Source organism: Hippopotamus amphibius, chromosome 11 (genome assembly GCF_030028045.1).
Source record: "Hippopotamus amphibius kiboko isolate mHipAmp2 chromosome 11, mHipAmp2.hap2, whole genome shotgun sequence".
Classification (NCBI taxonomy): Eukaryota; Metazoa; Chordata; class Mammalia; order Artiodactyla; family Hippopotamidae; genus Hippopotamus; species Hippopotamus amphibius.
The window spans coordinates 54670958-54693004 of NC_080196.1; the positions used below are offsets into that span (position 1 = coordinate 54670958).

The 22047-nt window shown below is 41.0% G+C and overlaps 1 protein-coding gene and 1 pseudogene across 5 annotated transcripts in view; one reads left to right on the plus strand and one right to left on the minus strand.

Annotated features, from left to right (window-relative positions):
- The window catches only part of PTPN2 (protein tyrosine phosphatase non-receptor type 2), a 67257-nt gene extending 46688 nt beyond the window's left edge, over positions 1–20569 (plus strand). Inside the window, exons 6-11 of one of the 5 annotated variants that reach the window (XM_057699103.1) lie at positions 2205–2414; positions 3908–4060; positions 9303–9484; positions 13611–13712; positions 14506–14594; positions 20203–20569. In XM_057699103.1, coding sequence (XP_057555086.1) covers positions 2205–2414; positions 3908–4060; positions 9303–9484; positions 13611–13712; positions 14506–14590 — 732 coding nt within the window. In that variant the 3' untranslated portion in view covers positions 14591–14594; positions 20203–20569. Of the gene's footprint in view, positions 1–2204; positions 2415–3907; positions 4061–9302; positions 9489–13610; positions 14477–14505; positions 14595–20202 lie in introns of those variants that run through there. The other 4 variants (XM_057699105.1, XM_057699104.1, XM_057699102.1 and 1 more) reach the window with 4 other exon arrangements.
- Positions 12615–13072, minus strand: LOC130831513 (prefoldin subunit 4-like; annotated as a pseudogene).
- Positions 20570–22047: the final 1478 nt, after the last annotated feature.

A 22047-nucleotide genomic window follows, 5' to 3' on the forward strand; every position in this document is an offset into this window, starting at 1 on the left:
TGTGGTGGCTGAGGACTGCAGCAGGCGGTTGTCCGGGGAAAGGGTTAACAACACCCACTGGGATCTCAGGCCTCATTTAAAGGAAGATGTGCGTTGAGTTAACCATGCACCTGGGCTGGTGAAGGACCAGCCTCCGGACCCCAGTCCTGCGTGGGTAGCAGACTGCTGCCATTCATGATTTTCTAGAAAGAAGCTACAGTTTAGTCTCCTTGATTTGGAATGTTTTAAACACTGTTTTTACATACAGTAAGATACACTCTTTTTGATGCACGGTTCTGAGTTTTGACAGTGTATTCATTTGTGTCACCAACATCCCCCCACCCCCTCTCAATATAACAGTTCTATCACCACTGCCCCAGATACACACATGCACACGCACACACGCAAACACACACACACACAGTTTCCTCAGGCTGCCTGTGTCCAGTCAGCGCAGCCCCACTCCCAGCTCCTGGCTACCACTGGGCTGGTTTCTATTCCTATAATTTTGCCTTTTCCAGACTGTCATATAAATGGAATCATACAGTGTACAGCTTTAGAGTCTGTTGCTTTCACTTAGCATACTTAATTTGGAATTTAAAAGGAAATGTTTTGAATTTTAATAATCATAATGAGCATTTCAGGTTAGTAATAAGGAAATCTTCTAGTACCTTCAGTTTTTGTTTTGTTTTTGGCTGCGTTGGGTCTTAGTTGCGGCATGCGGGATCTTTTGTTGCGGGGTGCAAGCTTTTCTCTAGTTGTGGCACCCGGGTTCTCTCTCTAGACGTGGTGTGAGGGCTCCAGAGCACGTGGGCTCTGTAGTTTGCGGCACATGGGCTCTAGTTGTGGCACACGAGCTTAGTTGCTTCAAGGAATGTGGGGTCTTAGTTCCCTGACCAGGGAATGAACCTGCGTCCTGCATTGGAAGGGGAATTCTTTACCACTGGACACCAGGGAAGTCCCCCTTCAGTGTATTGAGAACCTGTGGATGACAGTGTATTTGGAATTATGAAAGCTGGATGTCAAGAAAAATTAGTCACTAAATGTGTATAATTTAAGCTTTTTTTAACGTTTGCACTGTATTTTATCAGTGTTGTACCTCATATAACTGAGTCTGGGACTTAGGAGTCTTAATTTGTACTGAAAAAAAGGGAAATTTTATTTTTAAGAAAGTAAAAGCTAACTTTAATTTTGTAAATTTGTATTGAAAGGTAGATGCTATAAAAGTAACCATTAAAAAATCAGGGTTTGTTATGTTGCTTCCGTGGCTCCTTCTTCGAAAATAGTCCTGTATTTAAAACTGAATAATCGTGCAAAGACGTGTTAGCAGGTCGCTGCTCCCTCTATGCATGAAGAGCAGGAGGCAGGGAAGTGCTCCCAGAGGCAGAGGCCGCTGGGAAAAGCCAGGGAACGTGTTCATAATGAGTTAGTAAGAAATGAAGGTGGTCAGGAATATCCAGGAAGTGGTGGCGAGTGCCAGGCAGGCTTCACGAGACAGGAAACACTTTGAGTGGTGGTGCACCATGTAGCACATCAGCAGAGGCAAGTCAACAGTTCTGGGACTGGAAGTTGTTACCATTGGGAAAAGCAGCAATCAGGAGAGCAGTTTCAGTAAAAAATGTGAAGATTGTTTCTTTAATTCTTGAGCTGTTCCTCTGTGCCTGTGTAGCAGAATCTAAAAGATAACTCATATGATGGGGAAGATTGTATCTTTAAAAACTTTGAAATTCTTAAAAAGGAAACCATTAAAGAATGTAAAATTATACTGGTAGAAATTTTTAAAAATAGAGAAGAATCCACTCATCATGATGTATGAATTAAAGAAAATCCTGGCAGCTGTATGGTCCAGGTTAGTGGTTAGGAACTCAAGTGGTACTCCAGTCCTACCTCTGCCATTTTCTGATGTGCGACCTTGGGTGCATTACTTAACTCTTTGCCTCAGTTTTCTCATCTGGAAAATGGGTTTTAATAGGATTGTTGTATGGGTTAAGTTAATAATAAAAAAGCTTAGAACATGCCTCCAAAATAATAAGTGTTACAGAAGTGTTAGCTATTATTAATATATTCCAAATTCTCCTAAAGAAAATCTTCCCAAACTTGTATATGTGATTTTCAAAAACCAATTGAAAAATCATGGCGCATTACACAAAACACATCTTTCTGCAGTAGATTTTTAAAAGAAAAAACTTAGAACTAACATTTCCCCCTTGATTTTCACTTTTTAGAGTGGTGAAACCAGAACAATATCTCACTTTCATTATACTACCTGGCCAGATTTCGGAGTCCCTGAATCACCAGCTTCATTTCTCAATTTCTTATTTAAAGTGCGAGAATCTGGCTCCTTGAATCCTGAACACGGGCCTGCGGTGATCCACTGTAGTGCCGGCATCGGGCGGTCAGGCACCTTTTCTCTGGTGGACACTTGTCTGGTTCTGGTAAGTGACCTCGTTTCCGTCTCTTTGCCTTTTTATTGTCTCCACTGGCAAAAGTAAGCTTGAATGTCAGGATCCAGAACTGTGTTTTTCAAACTTAAACTTCTGCCTTCTTTTAGAAAAACTGAAAACTCTCATTCACATCATTTCAGCTGCCTCTTGCTTGTGACTGGTGGGGCTGCATCCAAGATGATTCTGGAGCTCTCAGAGGAGACTTTTTCTGGTAGCTTTATGTTACCTAAATGATGGGTCCTCTCCCCAGCCCTCCTTACTTTTCAAACATCAGTTCGTAGGTAATACTGAATTCCTTCTTGCCTTAATTTCCTTTTTTACAAACTGTGGAGAGTATTTTCCTGCCAGGACTGTAGTGAGAATTAAGTGGATCAGTGCATTTAGAACACTTAACCTCTAAGCCCTCGGTGAGTGTGGGTATTAATATCACTCTCTCAGATTCCTGTTGTGCCCTGAGGGCTGTGTTCTTTCTCCACCAGCCTTCCCAGTACTGGCCTGTGCCTTTCCTCTCTTCAGGATGATGGGGAGGGTGTCTTAGCACATCTACTGTTACCACTCTGCGTAAAAGCCTGTACTTCAGTCAAAAATGGATTGTTATGTTAACCTTGACGTGTTTAAGAACTCTAAGCATTTGTTCTGTTTTAATAAATTTAATAAATTTATTTATTTATTGGCTGTGTTGAGTCTTTGTTGCTGTGTGAGGACTTTCTCTGGTTGCAGAGAGTGGAGGCTACTCTGTTGTGTTGGTGGGCTTCTCATTGTAGTGGTTTCTCTTGTGGAGCACAGGCTCTAGGCATGCAGTCTTCGGTAGCTGTGGCATGTGGGCTCAATAGTTTTGCCTCGAGGTCTTCGTTGCTCCTTGGCATGTGGGCTCCTCTCCGACCAGGGATCGAACCCGTGTCCCCTGCACTAGCAGGCAGATTCTTAACCACTGTGCCACCAGGGAAGTCCCTAAGCATTTGTTTTGTTAATGGTAGATGATAAAACTGGATCGTGTGTTTGCCTGTTCCCTGTCAAACGTAACTTCAACAACTGTTCGCTTCCCCGGTTGGGGTGGGGTGCGTGGATCCAGCCCCGGCTGGTGCAGCAGCCCCTCCGTGTCCCTGCGGTGTCCCTGCGGGTCTGGCTGTTCCCGCCTTTCTCGTCCAGCGCCCTCAGGTGGCTGCTGTATACAGACATAAAGGTGGAGGGGCGCCAAACAGAAAGATTTACTCCTGCCAAGACCTTCTTAAGAAAGAAGGGCACGAACCTCTGTGTATTTAGCCTTACCTTAAGCCAGACCAACCACTAGCCAGAGTGAATGAGATTCCTCTTGGTTGGAGTGAGCTGTGGGTCAGCTGAAGGGCCGGGCATCCTCCCCTTGCTGCCTGGTCGGGGCGGATGGGCATCCTGTGCTGACCTGCTCTTAGCTGTCCTCCTGTGTTGCTTCTCTTTCCTGGACTCTCAACAACAAAAGGCTTGAATAATGTTTACCTTCCTTGCAGATGGAAAAAGGAGACAATATTAACATTAAACAACTGTTACTGAATATGAGAAGATATCGAATGGGGCTGATCCAGACACCAGACCAGCTCAGATTTTCATACATGACGATAATTGAAGGAGCGAAGTTTATAAAGGGCGATTCAAGCATACAGGTAAGCTGTGCATCCAGCATGACTCGCATCAAGTAGAGGTGTTCCATTTCAGCACACGTCTTCTCCCTTCCTTCCCAAAAGCATGTTTACGTTAACGTGGTGAATCCAGCCAGCCCCGAGGATTGCAGAATGTATGCCCACCTCCTCGTGTGTACCTCAGCCTCATGTTAAATCCTGCCTGCTACTCAGAAGCCCAAGTGGGGACTCAGTTTCATTAAAGAAAGTGAAGGTTTCATGTGAAGGAGGGTTTAGCATTTAATTGTGAAAATAACCAGAAAATTTAGGTACTTTTGCCCCATTAAAAACCTGACGTGGAGTTATACACGAATGCTTAGTTTATATGATACATATTTCATCTTTTATGACAATGAGCAAGCAACTTGAGAACTTGCAGCAGATGTAATGAAATTTCGAGAGAATGTTATTTTTCTCTGGTTGGTGGCTTTAATCCCATGAAGGTACTTTTATTCCACATTTGTAAAAGCTAAGTTCAGACTCATTATCAGAGATCTGTGTTTATGTACTAACATAACATGTAGGATAGAAATATGTAACAACAGACATTGGTTCCTTGTCTGAGCTGATCATATAGAATTGGACATAAGCAGGTGGAATTCATTATTTTTCTCTTACATAAACCATTTCCTTGCTTTTTAGCTTCTGATTACTAGCCAAAACAGGGGTATTCTGAACAGACCTCTTTTATAACTGAGATCACACCATCTGTCAAAATGGAATGAGGTATAAGTAGTTAAGTGTTTTATGGATGGCATAGACATTTAAATCTTTTTTGTTGTTTGTTTTTTAAAATTATTTATTTATTTATTTATTTATTTATTTCGCTGCATTGGATCTTAGTTGTTGCAGGCAGGCCTTCTCTAGTTGTGGTGAGCAGGGGCCACCCCTAGTTGCAGTGCACAGGCTTCTCACTGCTGTGACCTCTATTGTTGTGGAGCATGGGCTCTAGTCTCGCATGCTTCAGTGGTTGTGGCCCACGGGTCTAGTTGCTTTGCGGGCATGTGAGATCTTCCCAGACCAGGGACCGAACCTGTGTCCCCTGCATTGGCAGGTGGATCCCTAACCACTGTGCCACCAAGGAAGTCCCTAAATCTTCTTAAACAATGTTATTTATCAGCTAAATTTTTTGCTGCGATCATTGGTGTTATTTTAACTATTCAAGTCAATATATTGTATTTATCAATAAAAATTTTAAGTTTTATTTAAAACATTCCCCTCTCCCCAGTCTTTAGCATTAAAGAATAATTAATGAAGACAAACGTTAGGTTACTTGGTGCCCCTCCTTGTGTGGTGTGTGAAGTGCTTGGTTTGTGAAGATTAAGCCCATGAGGGACAAGATCCTCCTCTAGATGTTACCTCAGATGTTCAAGATTAGGAACATGTCTCTTTAATCTTGGTGCGTGACTACCAGTTTATTTTATTTTTTAATTTATTTTGGCTCTGCCAGGTCTTAGTTGTGGCATGCAGGCTTTCTTAGTTGCAGCACTCGGGCTCCTTAGTTGTGGCATGTGGGATCTAGTTCCCTGACCAGGGATCAAATCCGAGGAGTCTTAGCTGCTGGACCACCAGGGAAGTCCGGTGCATCTATCATTTTAAATGCGGAGGTTTCCCCACACCCTTCTGTTGCCTCCTTGCTAATGTCCTGGCTGTTCTTACAGATGGAATAACTGAGGGAATGTGTGCTGTCCTTTGGATACTCTCCCTCACTCCACTTTCATTTTTTTTCAAGTTTTGTTTCTTTGGTTTTACAATACATTTGTACTTCCTTTGTGGATCGTTTTCCCCACAGAGATGAGTTTCGTGGACAGGCTTTTTTGTGGCCCCTAGTGCCATGACAGTGCAGGTTGTGGCTCAGGATAACTTTTTCTGCCCCATTTTATCTGGTGGGTGGCCGTCAGATCCCTGACTCAGCACCTTTGCCCCATTCTGACAGACTCAGGCGTCCAGGTGGAATGTTGGGAATGTCTCTGTTTTTCAGGTGCTCAGGATCAGAAATCCTATTACCCTTCCTGAGGGCTCAGTTTGCACAGAAATGATCTCAGCAAGGCTCTAACAATTTATGTGGTGCTGTGAAATTTTTAAATTTTTAAAGTTTTAGATAATCAGTACATATTGAGCATAAAAGAATTCAGAGAATTTGAAAGTATATCATTTACAGAGTAAAAGTCCTTGCTAATTCACCCCCCTCCTCCCCCCAGGACTGTGTACTTATGTATATGGACTTGTTTATTTTGTGTAGCTGTTTTCTCCTGGAACGCCACTAATGCTGTAGCCACGCGCCGCTAATGCTGTAGCCACATGTGCTGTTGAGTGTTGAGATGTGGCCAGTCTGAATTGAGTTCTGCTTAAAATATAAGATGTACAGATGTAGGGAGAAAAAGTATAAAATATCTTAGTGATTTAAAAAATATTAACTATATTTTCAAATGACAATATTTTTATTTTTTTAAATGTGAATGGGTTTTTATTTGTTTGTTTTTTGGCTGCATTGGGTCTTTGTTGCTGCACGTGGGCTTTCTCTAGTTGTGGAGAGAGGGGGCTACTCTTCATTGTGATGCTCGGGCTTCTCCTTGCGGTATCTTCTCTTGTTGTGGAGCACGGGCTGTAGGTGTGTGAGCTTCAGTAGTTGCGGCACGTGGGCTCACTGGCTCTAGAATGCAGGCTCAGTAGTTGTGGCACACAGGCTTAGTTGCTCTGAGGCATGTGGGATCTTCCTGGACCAGAGATTGAACCTGTGTCCCCTGCATTAGCAGCCAGATTCCTAACCACTGCCCCACCGGGGAAATCCCAACAATATTTTTAATATATTGAGTTAAATACATCTTGTTAAAATTCATTTAAAAAACAAAACAAAACATGGCATTAGACATTTTTATAGTTATATATGTGGCTCACATTACATTTCGTTGGACAGTGCTGTCCTAGAACCTTAGCTTAGACCAGAAATCTCAGAGAAATAAAATTTCCTGAAATCTTAAATGATAAAACTTTACTGTTACAATGATGTAGAATTACTTTGTTAATGTGGAAACCCCCAACTGCATGACTCTGAGTGTCCCTTGCTCCGCACAGTATCTTATATGACATGTGAGCACGTGGTAAGCCATTCATAGACACTTCTGTCTCTCCATATGTCTGCCTCCTCCTCTTTGCCTCTGATTTTTGGGGAAAATTAATATTTGTAAGAAGAAAGAAGGAAGCTTTTCTAGCATGAGTTGATGGCAGTGGGTGAGGGATGCCGTCTGTCCTTCCGGTAGCACCCACGCTCTGTAAGCTTCGTCTCTGGTTCCTTTTCCTAAAGGGGGCATTTGGCTTCACGTTCAGTCTTTACATGATGTGAGTGGTGTTTTCATTTTTGCCTACAGTTTCATGTTAGTTTTCCTGTGAAAATTTCTGGTGTATGTGGATATAAAATGATTTAGAACCTGCCAGGACAAAGGAGAGCTGTTACTGTGTGCATCTAAAGTACCTGAAACCAGTAACTATATGTGGTGACGGTCATGTAGCATGTATTCATTCACAGCAACCTCCAGTGGCCTGGGCCTACCCAGGTATGTGGAAACAGGTTCTGGTTGTCTCTAAAATGACACCACTTACCTTCCTTCTTTCTGGCACAAGGTTGGTCATAAGCACAGTGCCATTGCTGGTGTTTTGCATCTTTATTAGCAAACCCTCAGGATCAGTGATTGCAGTAAACCTTGCAGAGTGAATAATCCCTTTTGCCAATTGAGAATTGATGGTGTAAGATCTTCAGCTGGTAATTTGACACAACTAATAAGGTAATAAGTAAATATATACTGTTAACAAATTACAGTGAGTTTTGAGTTTAATTACATCACTTTACAGCTCCTTTGAGGGACTTTCTTCAGTGAGAATTGGGTGGCGTGGGGGGCATTGCTCTGAGAGTGTGGTTCAGCTGAGTGTGGAATCAGGAGAGGTGAGCAGCCCTGTCTGCTCCAAGTGGAGCCAGGGGCAGTGCCGGGTCCCTGGCCTCACGGGCAGCACCACCAAGGCAGGTGAGCCTGGAGCCTGCTTGTGGGTGTGTCACAGAGCAGGCAAAGTAGAGCAAGTTTGCTGTGCAGAGACATGGCAGAATGACATTGCCCTTTGTTTTTCCTTTTTTCTCTTCCCCACCCCACCCCCCTGCTGAGTCTTTTCTTGTTGACAGATTCTGGATTTGCTGTATATTCTGGGAAGTGGTCCAGTTAGACTTGGTTTTTGGCATCATCTTATTTATTGACATTGTTGAATTTTGTCCAAGTATAAGGCCAAGTTTCTGTAACTAGATCTTGGGGAAGAATTGACCAGCATAAATTCTGGAGACAGTTAATGTTTTTGTTGGATACTTAAACTATCTGGTGCCTGACATTAATGATTATTTCTGAGATGCAGAGCATTGTAAGGGGTTCAAGCATAGTCAGCCCAGACTCTCTGTTGCTCGTTAGCTGTCATCTCATGAGTCACAACATGTCCCGAGGCGGATGACAGTCCTGTTTCATAGGAGGTAGATAGGATGGCTCTTCATCTTGGTCTGAACCCTGCCTGCTCTGAAGTCCAGGCGTGCTGAGGCGTGTTCCCAACCCTGTGTCCGGCCAGCTGCCTGTGCTGCCGGTATACCCAGTGGGGACAGCGGGCTTGAAGGCCTCTGGCCCCGCAGGGACCTGCTGGGAGGTCTCACCATTGGATATCCGTTTACTGGACAGCGGCAATAAGCAGGGGACACTGAGTCACGTTCAAGGGCTGTCTTGGTCCCTCTTCCAGAGGCGCATGCCTCTGGATTAGGAGACAGCAAAGTCTGACTTTGGTGAAGATCTTCTCATTATGACCAGTGCTTTGGTGAGGTCCTGGTATATGAGGGTGAGTAAGAAATTATCCACACTCTGGTTATATTAAGACATCTGTAAATGCTACAGTCAGAGTGTGGATAATTTTTGACTCACCCTCATAGTTTGTTTCAAATAGATTATAGTCACTGCATTTTAATTAAGATTATTGTATTCAAATGCATACTGATGTGCATCAACATTAAATGCTTTATTATTAAATACTCAAAATAGGCGTAACTAGAAGTGGTGTGACTAAACACCTTTTTCTTTTTCATTCATATGTTAGCATCACAGGGTTTTCTTAAGTTAAATATAGAATTTCAATTTCATAAATTTTATTTAAGGAAAATCAAAACTTTAGTGTTTGCATTTGTTTCTCATTTCTCTTCCCTACGTAGAAACGGTGGAAAGAACTTTCTAAGGAAGACGTATGTCCTGTTTTCGATAATTCAGCAACCAAAATAATGACTGAAAAATACAATGGGAACAGGATAGGCCTAGAAGAAGAAAAACTGACAGGTGACAGATATATGGGACTGTCCTCTAAAATGCAAGATACTCTGGAGGAAAACAGCGAGAGGTAAGGTTACTGCAATAACATGCTTGAAAAGATGAGACTCTTTTATTTTAGTAAGTTCTGTGGATGTAAACTAATATAGACCGTTTGTTTATTGAATTAATGTAACCATTTATTAATTACTTAAGGACATTTAAGTAGTATATATCATCGATCTCAAAGAAGCCAATACTTGTTGGAAAATGGTTTAATACAATACTTGTTGAGTGTAAGAGTTAATATAATTAGATGCTAAAATATGTAGTATGGTACAGAAAACAAATGGTATGAATACCTGCCCTTTGCACAGTTATATAGTGTTCATGCTACAGTTAAAATGTAATTGATAATATGCCTTTAATACCATTATGAAATATTTAAATGAATATTTCAATTTAATTGTTATTGGAAGAAAAAAATCTTTTTCAAAAGAATCACATAAAATGCCCCATACTTTTTTTTAAATTTTTTTTTCTTTTTTTAAAATTCTGTTTATTAATTTCTTGGCTGCATTGGGTCTTTGTTGCTGTGCTGCTGTGTGCAGGCTTTCTCTAGTTGTGGCGAGTGGAGGCTGCTCTTTGTTGCATTGCTCAGGCTTCTCAATGCAGTGGCTTCTCTTGTTGTGGAGTCCGGGCTCTAGGTGCTCGGACTTAAGTAATTGTAGCACGCGGACTCAGTAGTTGTAGCTCATGGGCTCTAGAGTGCAGGCTCAGTAGTTGTGGCGCACTGGCTTAGTGACTCCATGGCATGTGGAATCTTCCTAGCCCAGGGTTTGAACCCATGTCCCCTGTGTTGGCAGGTGGATTGTTAACCACTGTGCCACCAGGGAAGTCCTTGCCCCATACTTTTTGAGTTTTGAAGGCATGTGAATGTCAACTATTCAAGTTTTTAAATTTGAAAAATTATATTTCTAGGGCTCCAAATACCTCACACATTATGAAGCTGGTGTCCTGAGGTGTGAGTCTCTCAGAAAAGAGAATGAGCTCTTTTACTTCCTCTCTTCAGTATTTTTGAATGACTTTTTTCCTTTTCTTTTTGTCGGATATGCCTTTTCTTGTGAAAAATTTTATGTTGTAGTCATGTTTGTTACAGTGGGATCTTGGGATGTGCTGTGAAAATCATTAAGGTCTCCTATACATTATAGCTTTAGTTCTGTATTTCCCCCCAAAAGTTATAAAAGTTGCCTGAAATTTTATAAAAGGTAATATATTGCAATACACAGTAAATTGCTATATATTATATTGAAGAGTTTATTATGACTTAGCAATGTTATTCCTTATGTGTGGCTTCAGTGGTTTAGGCTACAAGTTAAAGCATAAAGTTGTTTGTTTTTTTACCTTAGACTTACTACTTTTTTTTTAATTAATTAATTTTTTATTGGCTGCTTTGGGTCTTCGTTGCTGTGCACGGGCGCTACTCTTCATTGCAGTGCGTGGGCTTCTCATTGTGGTGGCTTCTCTTGTTGCGGAGCACGGGCTCTAGGCGCTTGGGCTTCAGTAGTTGTGGCACCTGGGCTCAATAGTTGTGGCTTGTGGGCTCTAGAGCACAGCTCAGTAGTTGTGGTGCACAGGCTTAGTGACTCCATGACATGTGGAAGCTTCCCGGACCAGGGATCGAATGCGTGTCCACTGAATTGGCAGGCAGATTCTTAACCACTTGGCCACTAGGGAAATCCTCCTTTTGTATATTTTATATACATTTTGCCTGGTCTTCACTACAATGTAATTTTTTTTACTGGCAGGTACACGCATACTTGTCATAGTGTGTTATAGTGTTATAGTGAATTTTCAGTCCAGAGAGTGAATTCTGAGTAATAATTTTTGCAAGTCATTGTAGGAAATACTCAGGTAGAGTTCACACAGCCAGAGATACTTGTGTTTGAGTTAAGTAAAAGTGAAAAAGACGTTAGGAAGACTGCGGGGCTTACGGAGATGAACAAAATATAGTCCCAAGTTGTTAATACACTTAGGGGACAAGACAAGAACCCAGACTAGCCACATAAATTATTGACTATAAATGAAATGCCATAGGTGAGAATAGAAAGGCTCTGGGGGTGAGAGAACCAGAGAGAAGAGGTTTCTTAGTTTAGAAGGAAACGAACTTGGAAAACCACAGAAAAAAACATTTGGGTGAGAACAAGGTTGTGCCTGGTAGGAGAACACGTGTTCTTGTCTCTTGGGTGTGTCATTAGGAGTGGGGTTGCTGAGCCACACGTGGTCACTCCCATGTTGAGCATTCTGAGGCCAGTTTTCCAATTGGCTGCATCACTTTGGCTTCCCACAGCAATGGCTGAAGGTGCCAATATTCCCAAGTAATTTAACGTTGATAAAATAATGTAATATGTAGTCCATATTCAGAGTTTTCTAATTATAAAAAAAATCCACCTTATAGCTTTATAGAAAATAACTGTACTGAGATATAATTTACATACTATAAGGTTCACAAAATTTAGAGCGTACAGTTCAGTGGATTGAGTTTATTTACAAAACTGTGTAGCCATCGCCATAATGTAATTTTGGAACATTTTTATGCCTCCAGTCTCTATAGCTATTAAAAAATTAACTAAAGATCTAACCCAGGATCATGCACTGTATTTGGTTGACGTGGTTCTTTAGTCTCCTTTAAGCTGGGACTATCCACCACCTTTCGTTCCCCCCTTGACAGATGTTTCTGCAGCTTGTAGATGAGTTGCCTTTTAGGAGCCTCCCAGTCTGGACCCCTCTGGTGGTTTCTCATGATTAGATTCAGGTTAAGCATTCCGGCCAGGAAAGAAGCTGGCTCTTAATGTAGTCAACCCTGTAAAGGCATTCAAGATTTTTAATCAAGCTATACCATCAGAGCTATGTTTTAGAATAATTACTGTAGCGTTACATTTACTCTGAAGGCAGGCAAACTGGTTTGGCTTGTGTTGTAGTATAAGCAGTAAGTGAAAAGAGGAGATGGGTTTTGTGAGATTTTTTTTTTCTTAACTGATTTTAATAACATGACATAAAGCCCCTTCACTTGATATAATTATTATGCAAAATACATAGATGAATACTGTCTTCTTTTAGAAATATATAGTAAATAAGATGGGAAAATAGGCAAGTTTCCTTTAAATAAGTGAAAAAATTTTTTTGTTTTGCTTTCCATATCATTTGAAGAAGGGAAATTATCATTTTAAACAATATCGAAGTTTGTTAAACAAAATTTTTAAAGTGTTATTAAATGTTTCGCTTTCATCAGCTTCAAGGTTTGTGTTGCTCCCAAATTTTGCATCACTGACCTTGCAAATCTGCTGACACCTGCTGAATGGATTCCATTCCGGATTCTAAGGTGTCAGTTCCTTCTTGCAAGTTTTTCTTTGCTTCTTGTAGCACTTCTCATGTTTCTTCTTGAGAACAGCAATGAAAACATCACCGTCTGATGAGGTGTCGTTCAGCAGTCCCCATCTGCAAGCATCATGTCCTCACAAGCATCTTCTAAGTTTTGGAGTGGTTTCTTTTCTACTTCTGTTTCTTCCTTCAGCTCTGTGATTCTGCTAGTATTCCATGCAAATTTGTCTGTCTTTTGTTGATTTTCAAAAATAACTTTGACATCTTCTGCTGCCGCCTTCTTCATGGTGGCTGCCATCTTGGGCTCGTTGTATTTTTTTTTTAAGGGAAAAGTAGTAATTTACATGTTGCCATCAGCTATTCTTTGTGTTCTTCTGGGACCATGATCTTGGGAGTCAAAGAGCTTCATTTGGAACAAAAATTCTGTATTGAATAGGAAAACGGAAGCTAGAAAAGGGATGGGCAGATGGCAGTAGGCACTCGCACAGCAGAATATTCAAGGAAATGTTAAGTATAGGGGCCTTTGTGAAAAATCAAATATAAACTCCAAAGGGGATCAGATGCTGGGGGACCCTCTGTCTTCCCACTCCTGCTGGCTGGTTAGCAAAGAAAGAAAACTGACACCATGCTTCTTTTTAGGTCCTACTAAAAGTATTTGTTAACATAAAACTGTACCAGCAATTGTCATTGAATTACCTGAATGCACCTCTGGACTATTTAGAGTATTGAGACTTTTCCCCTTTTTTGTTCTAGCATATGAATGAGTTGAGAAGTGGGGTGGGCTGAGGGGGCTGTGGGTTGAGCCCAGCCCCGCTGATGTGTATGTTTGTTCACAGTGCTCTGCGCAAGCGCCTTCGGGAAGACAGGAAAGCCAGCACAGCTCAGAAGGTGCAGCAGATGAAGCAGAGGCTGAACGAGACCGAACGAAAAAGGAAAAGGTGGTTATATTGGCAACCTATTCTCACTAAGATGGGGTTTGTGTCAGTCATTTTGGTTGGCGCTTTTGTTGGCTGGACACTGTTTTTGCAGCAAAATGTGCTATAAAATAATTGATTTTGCCCTGCAAGCTTTGGCACTGGTAGCTGACAGTGTTGCGTGAATCAAGGGGGTTCGTCTTTTAGCAAACTCCTCAGACCCCAGATGGTGTGGTTGACTAGACACCCACAGAGAAGTGGGGTGACCAGTCTTCCCAGCACCTCAGGGCACTGCCCACACTGTACCCGCTCCCTAAAATAAAAGACTTGAATGCTTCTTAAGAACTGGTACATTTTCAACTGTATTCATACATGTTAAGTGTAATATTTCACCTGACCAGACTGAGAGGTCCTTTATCACAAGGATTCGTTTTTGGAGGCTATCTCGATTTTGACCTGCACTTGATATAAGCAATAAATATTGTGGTTTTATTGACATTATTACTGGAAAGAAAATGACCTTTAAGTAATGCGTGTAATGTATAATGTACTGTTGACGTGGGCATCAACATTTTATATTCTTAACCATTTCAGGGTAAATATATTTTATAAGTATCTATTTAATCTTACTTTTGTAGTTAAATGTACTTTTTAAAAGCTCAATTTGAAAAAAGTCTGTTACCTTAAAAAAAAAATAAACTGTCTGTTGATTCAATTGTACTGGATACATTTTCCTAAAGAGAAGTTTGATATGAGCAGGTAGAACTCTGAATAAGCAATTTTTACTATATATTTGCATTTCTTTTATGTTTTACAGTTTTCCCAATTTTAAAAAGAAAAACAAAGAAACAAAAATTTTCTCTAAAAATATCTTTGAAGGAAAATTCTCCTTACTGGCGTAGTCAGGTAACAGTTGGTCAAGACTTTGTAAAGAAACTGCTTTCTGTAAAGCCCATTATTAGTACTGTTTATTTTTCAGGAAACTTTCAATGTAATTACCCTAATTTATAATTGGGGTAAATCATGATTTAGGAAATAAAAATAAGGAGTAGCAATTTTATTATCCATGATTTCAGTTTATTAAACTGAAGTTTCACAGTAAAAAATTTTTTAGGTTCTTTCTACTTCAATAAATAGTATAATGATATTCAAACCTACACTGTCCCTTTAACTTCTTAATGGGTATTTTTAGAGCATATTGTTTAATGACTCCAACTGCTCATTTGAGTGCTAGCTTTCTTCAGATCATAACATTCCTTTCAGTGTTTAACTTGTTTTACTTAAACTTTAAATAGTTGTTATAAATTTAATTACTGAAATAATGAAATCACATTATTTTTGTGGTTTTCAAACTATGCTTGTTGGATTTCTAAGGGGCCACCAGGAAGTGATAGGAAGGACCTCAAGCTGCCAGCTTTTCCTTCTAACCAGGCTGTCTCTGCTTTATCCACTTTACATACTACGTAAGATTGCTGCACGAGATTTAACTGTTTTCAGGGGGCAGTGATTTAAACAACAGTTTGAAAACCATCGGTATGGATGGACTTCGGAGCTTGTTCGAATAGGCTTCTTGAGTAGGTGGAGTTGTGCTAAGAGTGAGAGAGCAGGACGCAGGTGGTGCTGTGTGTTGAGGATGGTTTGTCCTGTGTGCCAGTGCCCCGCTCAGCACCACTGTTTCCTGTAACCTTTGTACAGAAGGAGGTAAGAGGGACGTTGTGGTGTCTGCCTTCATCACACCTGTATTCAGGTACTGAGAGTCTGATGTTTTAGGTCATTATTGGTTTAAAATCTTTCTTTCCAACTGGCCTTGGTTTATCTTTGCAAAAAGACAGCATATTACTTTGCAAGGCAAATACAGGTAGACCTATTCAGTTCCAGCTGGGAGTTGCCTTGCTTTCAATAAAAGGCGAAGACTTTACTGGAAACACAAGCTGATAATGATGCCCTTGTCCCCGGGTGGCACGGGGCAGGGTAGACATGCTTTATGGAGCTCAGGGCTTCAGCTCTGCTCTTTGTCTGCTTCCTGTCCTTCTGGAGGTGTTTGTCATATTTTTAAAATCACATCCAATGTAGCAGACACTTGTTGATAGACTTCAGCTGCTGCAAACGTTAGTCATCTCTCCTCCTCCAAGCAGATCCCTGAGGAGAGGAGAGCACGTTTTTTTGTTTTTTTTTTAACCAGGGGTCATGTTTTTGGTGGGTGCCCTGTAGTGATTACTGAACGTGCATGGCCACGTGCCTGACCTTTACTAAAGGAGGTGTCCAGTCAGAGGGGAGGGTCCCGCCCTCAGGTAACAGCGGAGGAGTCAGCAGCTGCAGTGGCTCTGTGTCTTCCCAGAACTTGTGTCCCTAGGTCTTCATGGTGTTTCCTAATTAGGACGATGCTGAAAATCACTTGTAAGGTTTGACTTTGATGAGGTGGTGGTATTTTGTTACTAAAAAAGCCAGAAGCTTTATTATTATTATTATTTTTTTTTTTTTTGGCACACGGGCTTAATTGCTCCACGGCATGTGGGATCTTCCTGGAGCTGGGATTGAACCCGTGACCTCTGCATTGCCAGGTGGATTCTTAACCACTGCGCCACCTAGGAAGCCCAGCTTTATTATTTTTAAGAAAGACTGTTTGCATTAATACCCAGTTCATTTGTGTTCGTATCTGCTCCTGCTGATACACTGATGGCAGCCCTGGTTCAGCGCCCTCTTCTCTGGCTGCACCAATGGGCTCCATACTCATTTCCATGTGTAGCCACACACTTGGTGCCATCCTGCTACTGGATTTTATCTATGCTTGCATGTGTAGAATATCTGCAAATACAACTCTCCATATTTAGTGTATCCATATGTAGCATAAAAGTAATGTAAAAGTTCATTGAGAACTTTGAGTAATAGACCATTTCTCATGTTTAGAGGATGTTTTATATATTCGCTCTGTCCTTTTCTTCCTCTATATTTTTGGTCCATTTCATTATGTATTAGTATTTCTACCAAGGAATGAACAAAAGAAGAGGAAGTAAAAAAGTTGATTTTCTTTTTTAATAGCTCTGCCTGACAGATGTCTCAGAGGAAGGAATTGTGACCATTATTTATACTTGTGCACGTCCCCTTTGTTTCAAATAAGCTAGAATTGATGGTTTGAATAAAAAAATACATATTGGTTTAAAAAATAGTTTCTGGCGTGGAGCAGGCCTCCAGCCTCTCTGTCAATTCTGGCTTTGCTTCCAGCATCCTTGACAGTGACGGTCCATGTAGAGGTTGTTTCCACTGTGCCGGGCATGGCGCTCAGTGCTTCCCCATGTCCTCCTGTGAACCTCACAGCAGCCCGTGCAGCAGGGGTGGAGTTGCTGAGCCAGAACCGGCTTGAGACGTGACCTTTCCAGCTTCTCTCCTGGTGCCATCACTGAAGCATCTCGTGTATAGTGTATTTTAGAATTAAATTCTCAAAGAAAGACTTAACTTCTGCAAGTTGTTTCCCTCTTAGAAAAGTATCTCTGACTACATTCTTTGTGAACAGACACAGGCCAGAACCTGGTTATGTTAGAAATGTTTTATTAACCATTGAAACTCACTCTGTTTTAGTGAGTACATCTCCAGAGTGCCTGCCTGGTTATTGTATAGATTTTTAAATTTCATCTGCCTTGATTTTTACTCTCAGACACAAGTCTTAGAGAGACTTTTTAGATACAGTGTATCGTGAGTCTAATGCCATCATGCCTGTCATCCGTTTCTCCCTGTGTCCAGGCAAGAGTCCAGGAGTTACACCTCTGTCAGCACTGACTGATTTCTGGTTCCGGCAGGTCCACGTGGGCTGGTAGAAAGTGTGGACAAGCTGGCCGGGGTGGCCGAGGTCAGGATGTGTGTGTCCATCCCCTGCTGGAGCCAAGTGCCCAGCAGGGGTGGTATGTTCTAGGCTCCCATTTCTACATCACAGGTCTTCAAGTCCCTCTACTTCAGGAAGCCCTTATTTGGTGTTAACTTATTTAGATGATAGATAAGGGCACAACATTTTATAAATAGAAATTTGAAAAACAGAAATTTAACATTTTTTCACATAATGAAATTAAGTCCTCCTGACTTAAAATAAAGGTCTTGGTCGTCCCCGGATGATTTATTTTGGAGTTGACCTGTGTCTTCCATCTTCTCCCTAGTTCACTGGTTTGCATTTGATTCCATTTTCCTTATATATGTCTTCAAAGCACTGCTTCTGGGACAGCAGCACCCACCGCCCCTCCAACAGCAGATAAGTTGGAAATGCCAGGCATCTGCTCGTTCTGCCAAGTGTGTGTAAGTGATGTCGTGTCACAGGGTGCTGCCTTGGGCACGCAGGCACTCAGCCCAAGGGGCTGTTAGTTGGATTGATGGATTGTCTTCATTAGGAACAACCTGACAGTGAACATTCTCGAGCTCTCTGACCATCTCTGTGCAGTCCAGTGAGCGAATGCAGAGTTCACTCATTAGACTGCTTTCTGTTTTGGTTTTATAATTTAGAGTGGAATATGGGAATTACAGGATTTAGGGGAGGGTACTGCTTGCAGAGTCTACTTTAATACTGTCTGGTTTTCCATCACATGGTATGTTTGGGGAGCTGTAGGAGGATGGCCTGGGAATTTTTTTCTTTATGGAGACTGTTTTTTAAAGAAAGCATCAATTCTTTAGTGTTGCTCTAATTTGGCATCGATTTTTTACACATATGATGTTGATGTTTTAAATTACTACTATAAATACCTGAAGTTATTTTGAGTTTAGTGAATTCAGGAGTTTTCCACAGGGTAAGTTGATCTTGTCTATAGGGCAGTGAGTGCCTTGCTCACCTCAGAGAAGCGTGAGTATCAGTAAAGCGTTAGTGTGAGTATCTGGTGGCAGGAACTACTTCAGGAGTTGTTCTAAGGGCATCCTTGCCGAGTGTGTCTTTAACACACTGCTGGGGAGGCAACACCTGCCCACTCTGCGAGTCAGTAGATACACCTCTCTGATTTTCAGATGAGAAAACTGAGTCAAGGAGTAAGTAACTTGCCCAAGGTGGTACATCTAGATCATGACAGAACTGAGATCTGGGCTCTGGTCTGTAGAATCCCAGTAGCTCCAGGCCTCATACTTTCCCACTGTGTCACATTCAACTTGTTTTTACGGAGTATTTAAATGGAAAAGCATTGGACAAGCTACTTTTCCCATTAAAATCCAAAATAACCCTCTTTTTGTTTTTTTAAGTGAAGCAAATCAAAGGTTTTCCCTCCAAAAATTTTTGTGGAACAGTTTGAACTGCCACTGAGCCAGAGGAATACTGGAATATCAGAATACTCTCTAAACCGAACCATTATTTCATTCATTCTGATTGACTGGATGAGTTCCTTGCTTTTAACAAGGGGACTTCTGAAGGTGTGGGAAACACATGCATGTTTTGCAGCAGGCAGGGTCAATCAGAAGCTCCTTTCCTCACTTCAGCCGCTTTGGTTCAGGGTTCTCAGGTCCCTGCCAGAAGCACCTGTGATAGTTTCTGTGACCACAGGCATCTAATGGGAATGCTTCCTTGGTGTCTGGACATTTCTCTGTCAGTGCTGGAAATCAGACGCCAAGGAGCCGGCAGTCGGGTTTTGACAAAACGTTTTGGATACGTGTGTGGGTGTGGTTTATATCTCTTGTTTATACCATGAAGGCACAATAATGACAGGTGTTTAGATCTAAGTTTTTTTTTTGTCAGAGCAAGGGAAGTTGAGAGGAAATACCAGTTACCGCCTCAGAAGTTCAGCTATTTGCAAATATTGTGAAATAACATTAAAAATTCACCTGCCCTTAAATTAGTTATTTCATCTCTATATCACTTGTTTAAACTCTCATTTATCTTTACTTTCTGGCATTAAAATACAATAAATCTTATCAATTATTTTATGTCTGTGTTTTCTTTTAATACTTAAATCATGTCACTTCAGTTCTGTATTGCTGTGGTCATTAGTATTATCCTTTAGGACAAAAAGCGTGCTGCTGACAGTCCGTGAGGGAAAGCTATAAGCCACCAACTTTATGTTCCAACATTACGTTCATAATATTTTTAGCAGTATGATACAGTGGAGGTCCAAATTGGATTAGACTTTTGCATTGAATTCCAAAGTATTGGTAAGTCTAGTACATACCATATAATCTTGCTAAACTGTTGTGGGTACTCTTTTTTTTTTTTTTAACCTGTCTGTCTGTCAGTGTAGCTCACATGGAGGTCATTTCTTGAGTAATACAGGATGACCTAAAAAATTCATAGTTAGTAATTCTTGTAAAAGAGTGAGAGTTATGGTGCTTTAACGTGAGTCTGCCTCACACCACCAGTTGTGTTTGAAAGTCAAGCGCGTAAGCAGTTTCACCGAGATAACAGTGAAGCACTCGGTGTGGTTGAATGTGATGTGTTGGGTTGTTTTCTGGTCGCCTTTTTTAGTTCATTGTTGGTCCTTTCGTGTTTGTGTGTATCTGTGTATGTCTGTGTGTTTGGTAAATATGAATTGAATAGATGACTTCTTATTTTATGTTTTAGGCCAAGATTGACAGACACCTAAATATTCATGACTTGAGAATATTCTGCAGCTATAAATTTTGAACCATTGATGTGCAAAGCAAGACCTGAAGCCCACTCCGGAAACTAAGTGAGGCTTGATAAGCCTGTAGATTGCCTCACATTTGTCTGTTTACAAAGTAAACCTTACATCCAGGGAATGAAGAGCACCACCAGCAGAAGACTTTGCAGAACCCTCAAATTTGCTGCATTGTTAAGTTTTCTAACACGTGTATGAAATGTGGAAGCTGTAAAAGAATTAAATTAGGAGAGACTACTTTGTATTGTACTGCCATTCCTACTGTATTTTTATACTTTTTGGCAGCATTAAATATTTTTATTAAATAGACTATGTTGGTTTGTGTGCATTATCTTAGGACAGCTCTGCTTCATATGAGTGTTTTCTTAAGGGTTTGCTCTCAAATTTTTGTAACTAGCAATCGACATTTAAATTGAAATTGGTTCAAAACATTGGTCCCTTGCTTTTTTAAGATTTAGTTACCCCTCAATAGCCTGTCAGTATAGATTAGGTGAATGCAACAAAAGAAAAGTTATAATATCCCTTTTGTTACTTGGAAAAATATTAATATGCATGATGGTATTAAATCGGTTTTAAATAAGTGCAGCAATTCAGTGCAGGTTTTAAATCACAGTGTTATTCTCATGTTGGAGGTTGTGCTTTCCCCACATACTTCGTGTTGTAGAGCGACCAAAGGTTCCTTTCTGAGGGGGCTTTTGGCCTCTTTACCATCTAATTTCCCACCCATGTGCTGGGTTTGGGCTCTGAATCCACTCGGTCCTCAGTCCTGGTGACACTCTCGTGTAGAGACACTGGCCTCTGCGTCACGTGAGCGTCACCTGAACGTGTGACAGCTCACTGTTGTTTTTATTTTGACAAGTGTGAAAACTCTTCATTGAATATATCATCTTTCACAAATTTAATGAGTCCCCCTTTTCCTTTTTGCCTTGTTGTTCAAGGGGTTCTGGTCTATTTTAGGAGTAAGCAAACATCATTAATCCCTACTAAATCTTTCCTAAAGAATGCATGGAAAGTTGGTTATACCAGAGAGTACAGCAAGATAATCCTCCATTGTGTTGATGAATCTTCTTGAAAGCGTTCTCTGCACTCAGCTACCTCTATTTCCTGACTTCCCGATACTCTCCCTGAAGACTGTGACTTTCTCTTGCGTCACTCCAAAAGTGGCCCATGAAGGTCATCTTAGGTCCTGCTGTACCAAATACAGTTGACCCTCTTCAATTCTTACCTTGTATGACTTCCTGACATCAGAATGAACTCCTGTGAAGCTTCTCTGTAGACTCAAGTAAGACCTCTCTGGATTTTCTCAGTCCTTCTGCCTGACTCCTCTTCCTCCTCTTTAATTTTTTTTTAATTTTATTTTTTATTGTGGTAACACCACATGAGATCTGCCTTCTTAAATTTTTAAGTATACGATGTGTTTACATTATTGTTGACCACAGATACAGTGTTGTCTAGCAGACCTCCAGAATGTTCTCATCGTACCTAACTGAAACTTTATGCCTGTTGACTGGTGTCTCCCCCGCAACCCCCCAGCCCTGGCAACTACCATTCCACTCTTTGACTTTATGAATTTGACTATTTTAGATACTTTTATGTAAGAGGAATATCCAGTATTTGGCTTTCTGTGACTAGCTTTTTTCACTTAGTATGATGCCCTCAAGGCCCATCCTAGTTTTTAAGGCTGAGCAGTATTCCTGTAGGTACTACACTTTTTTAATCCATTCATCTGTCAGTGGACCTTTAGGTTGTTTCCACATCTTGACTATTGTGAATAGTGCTGCAGTGAA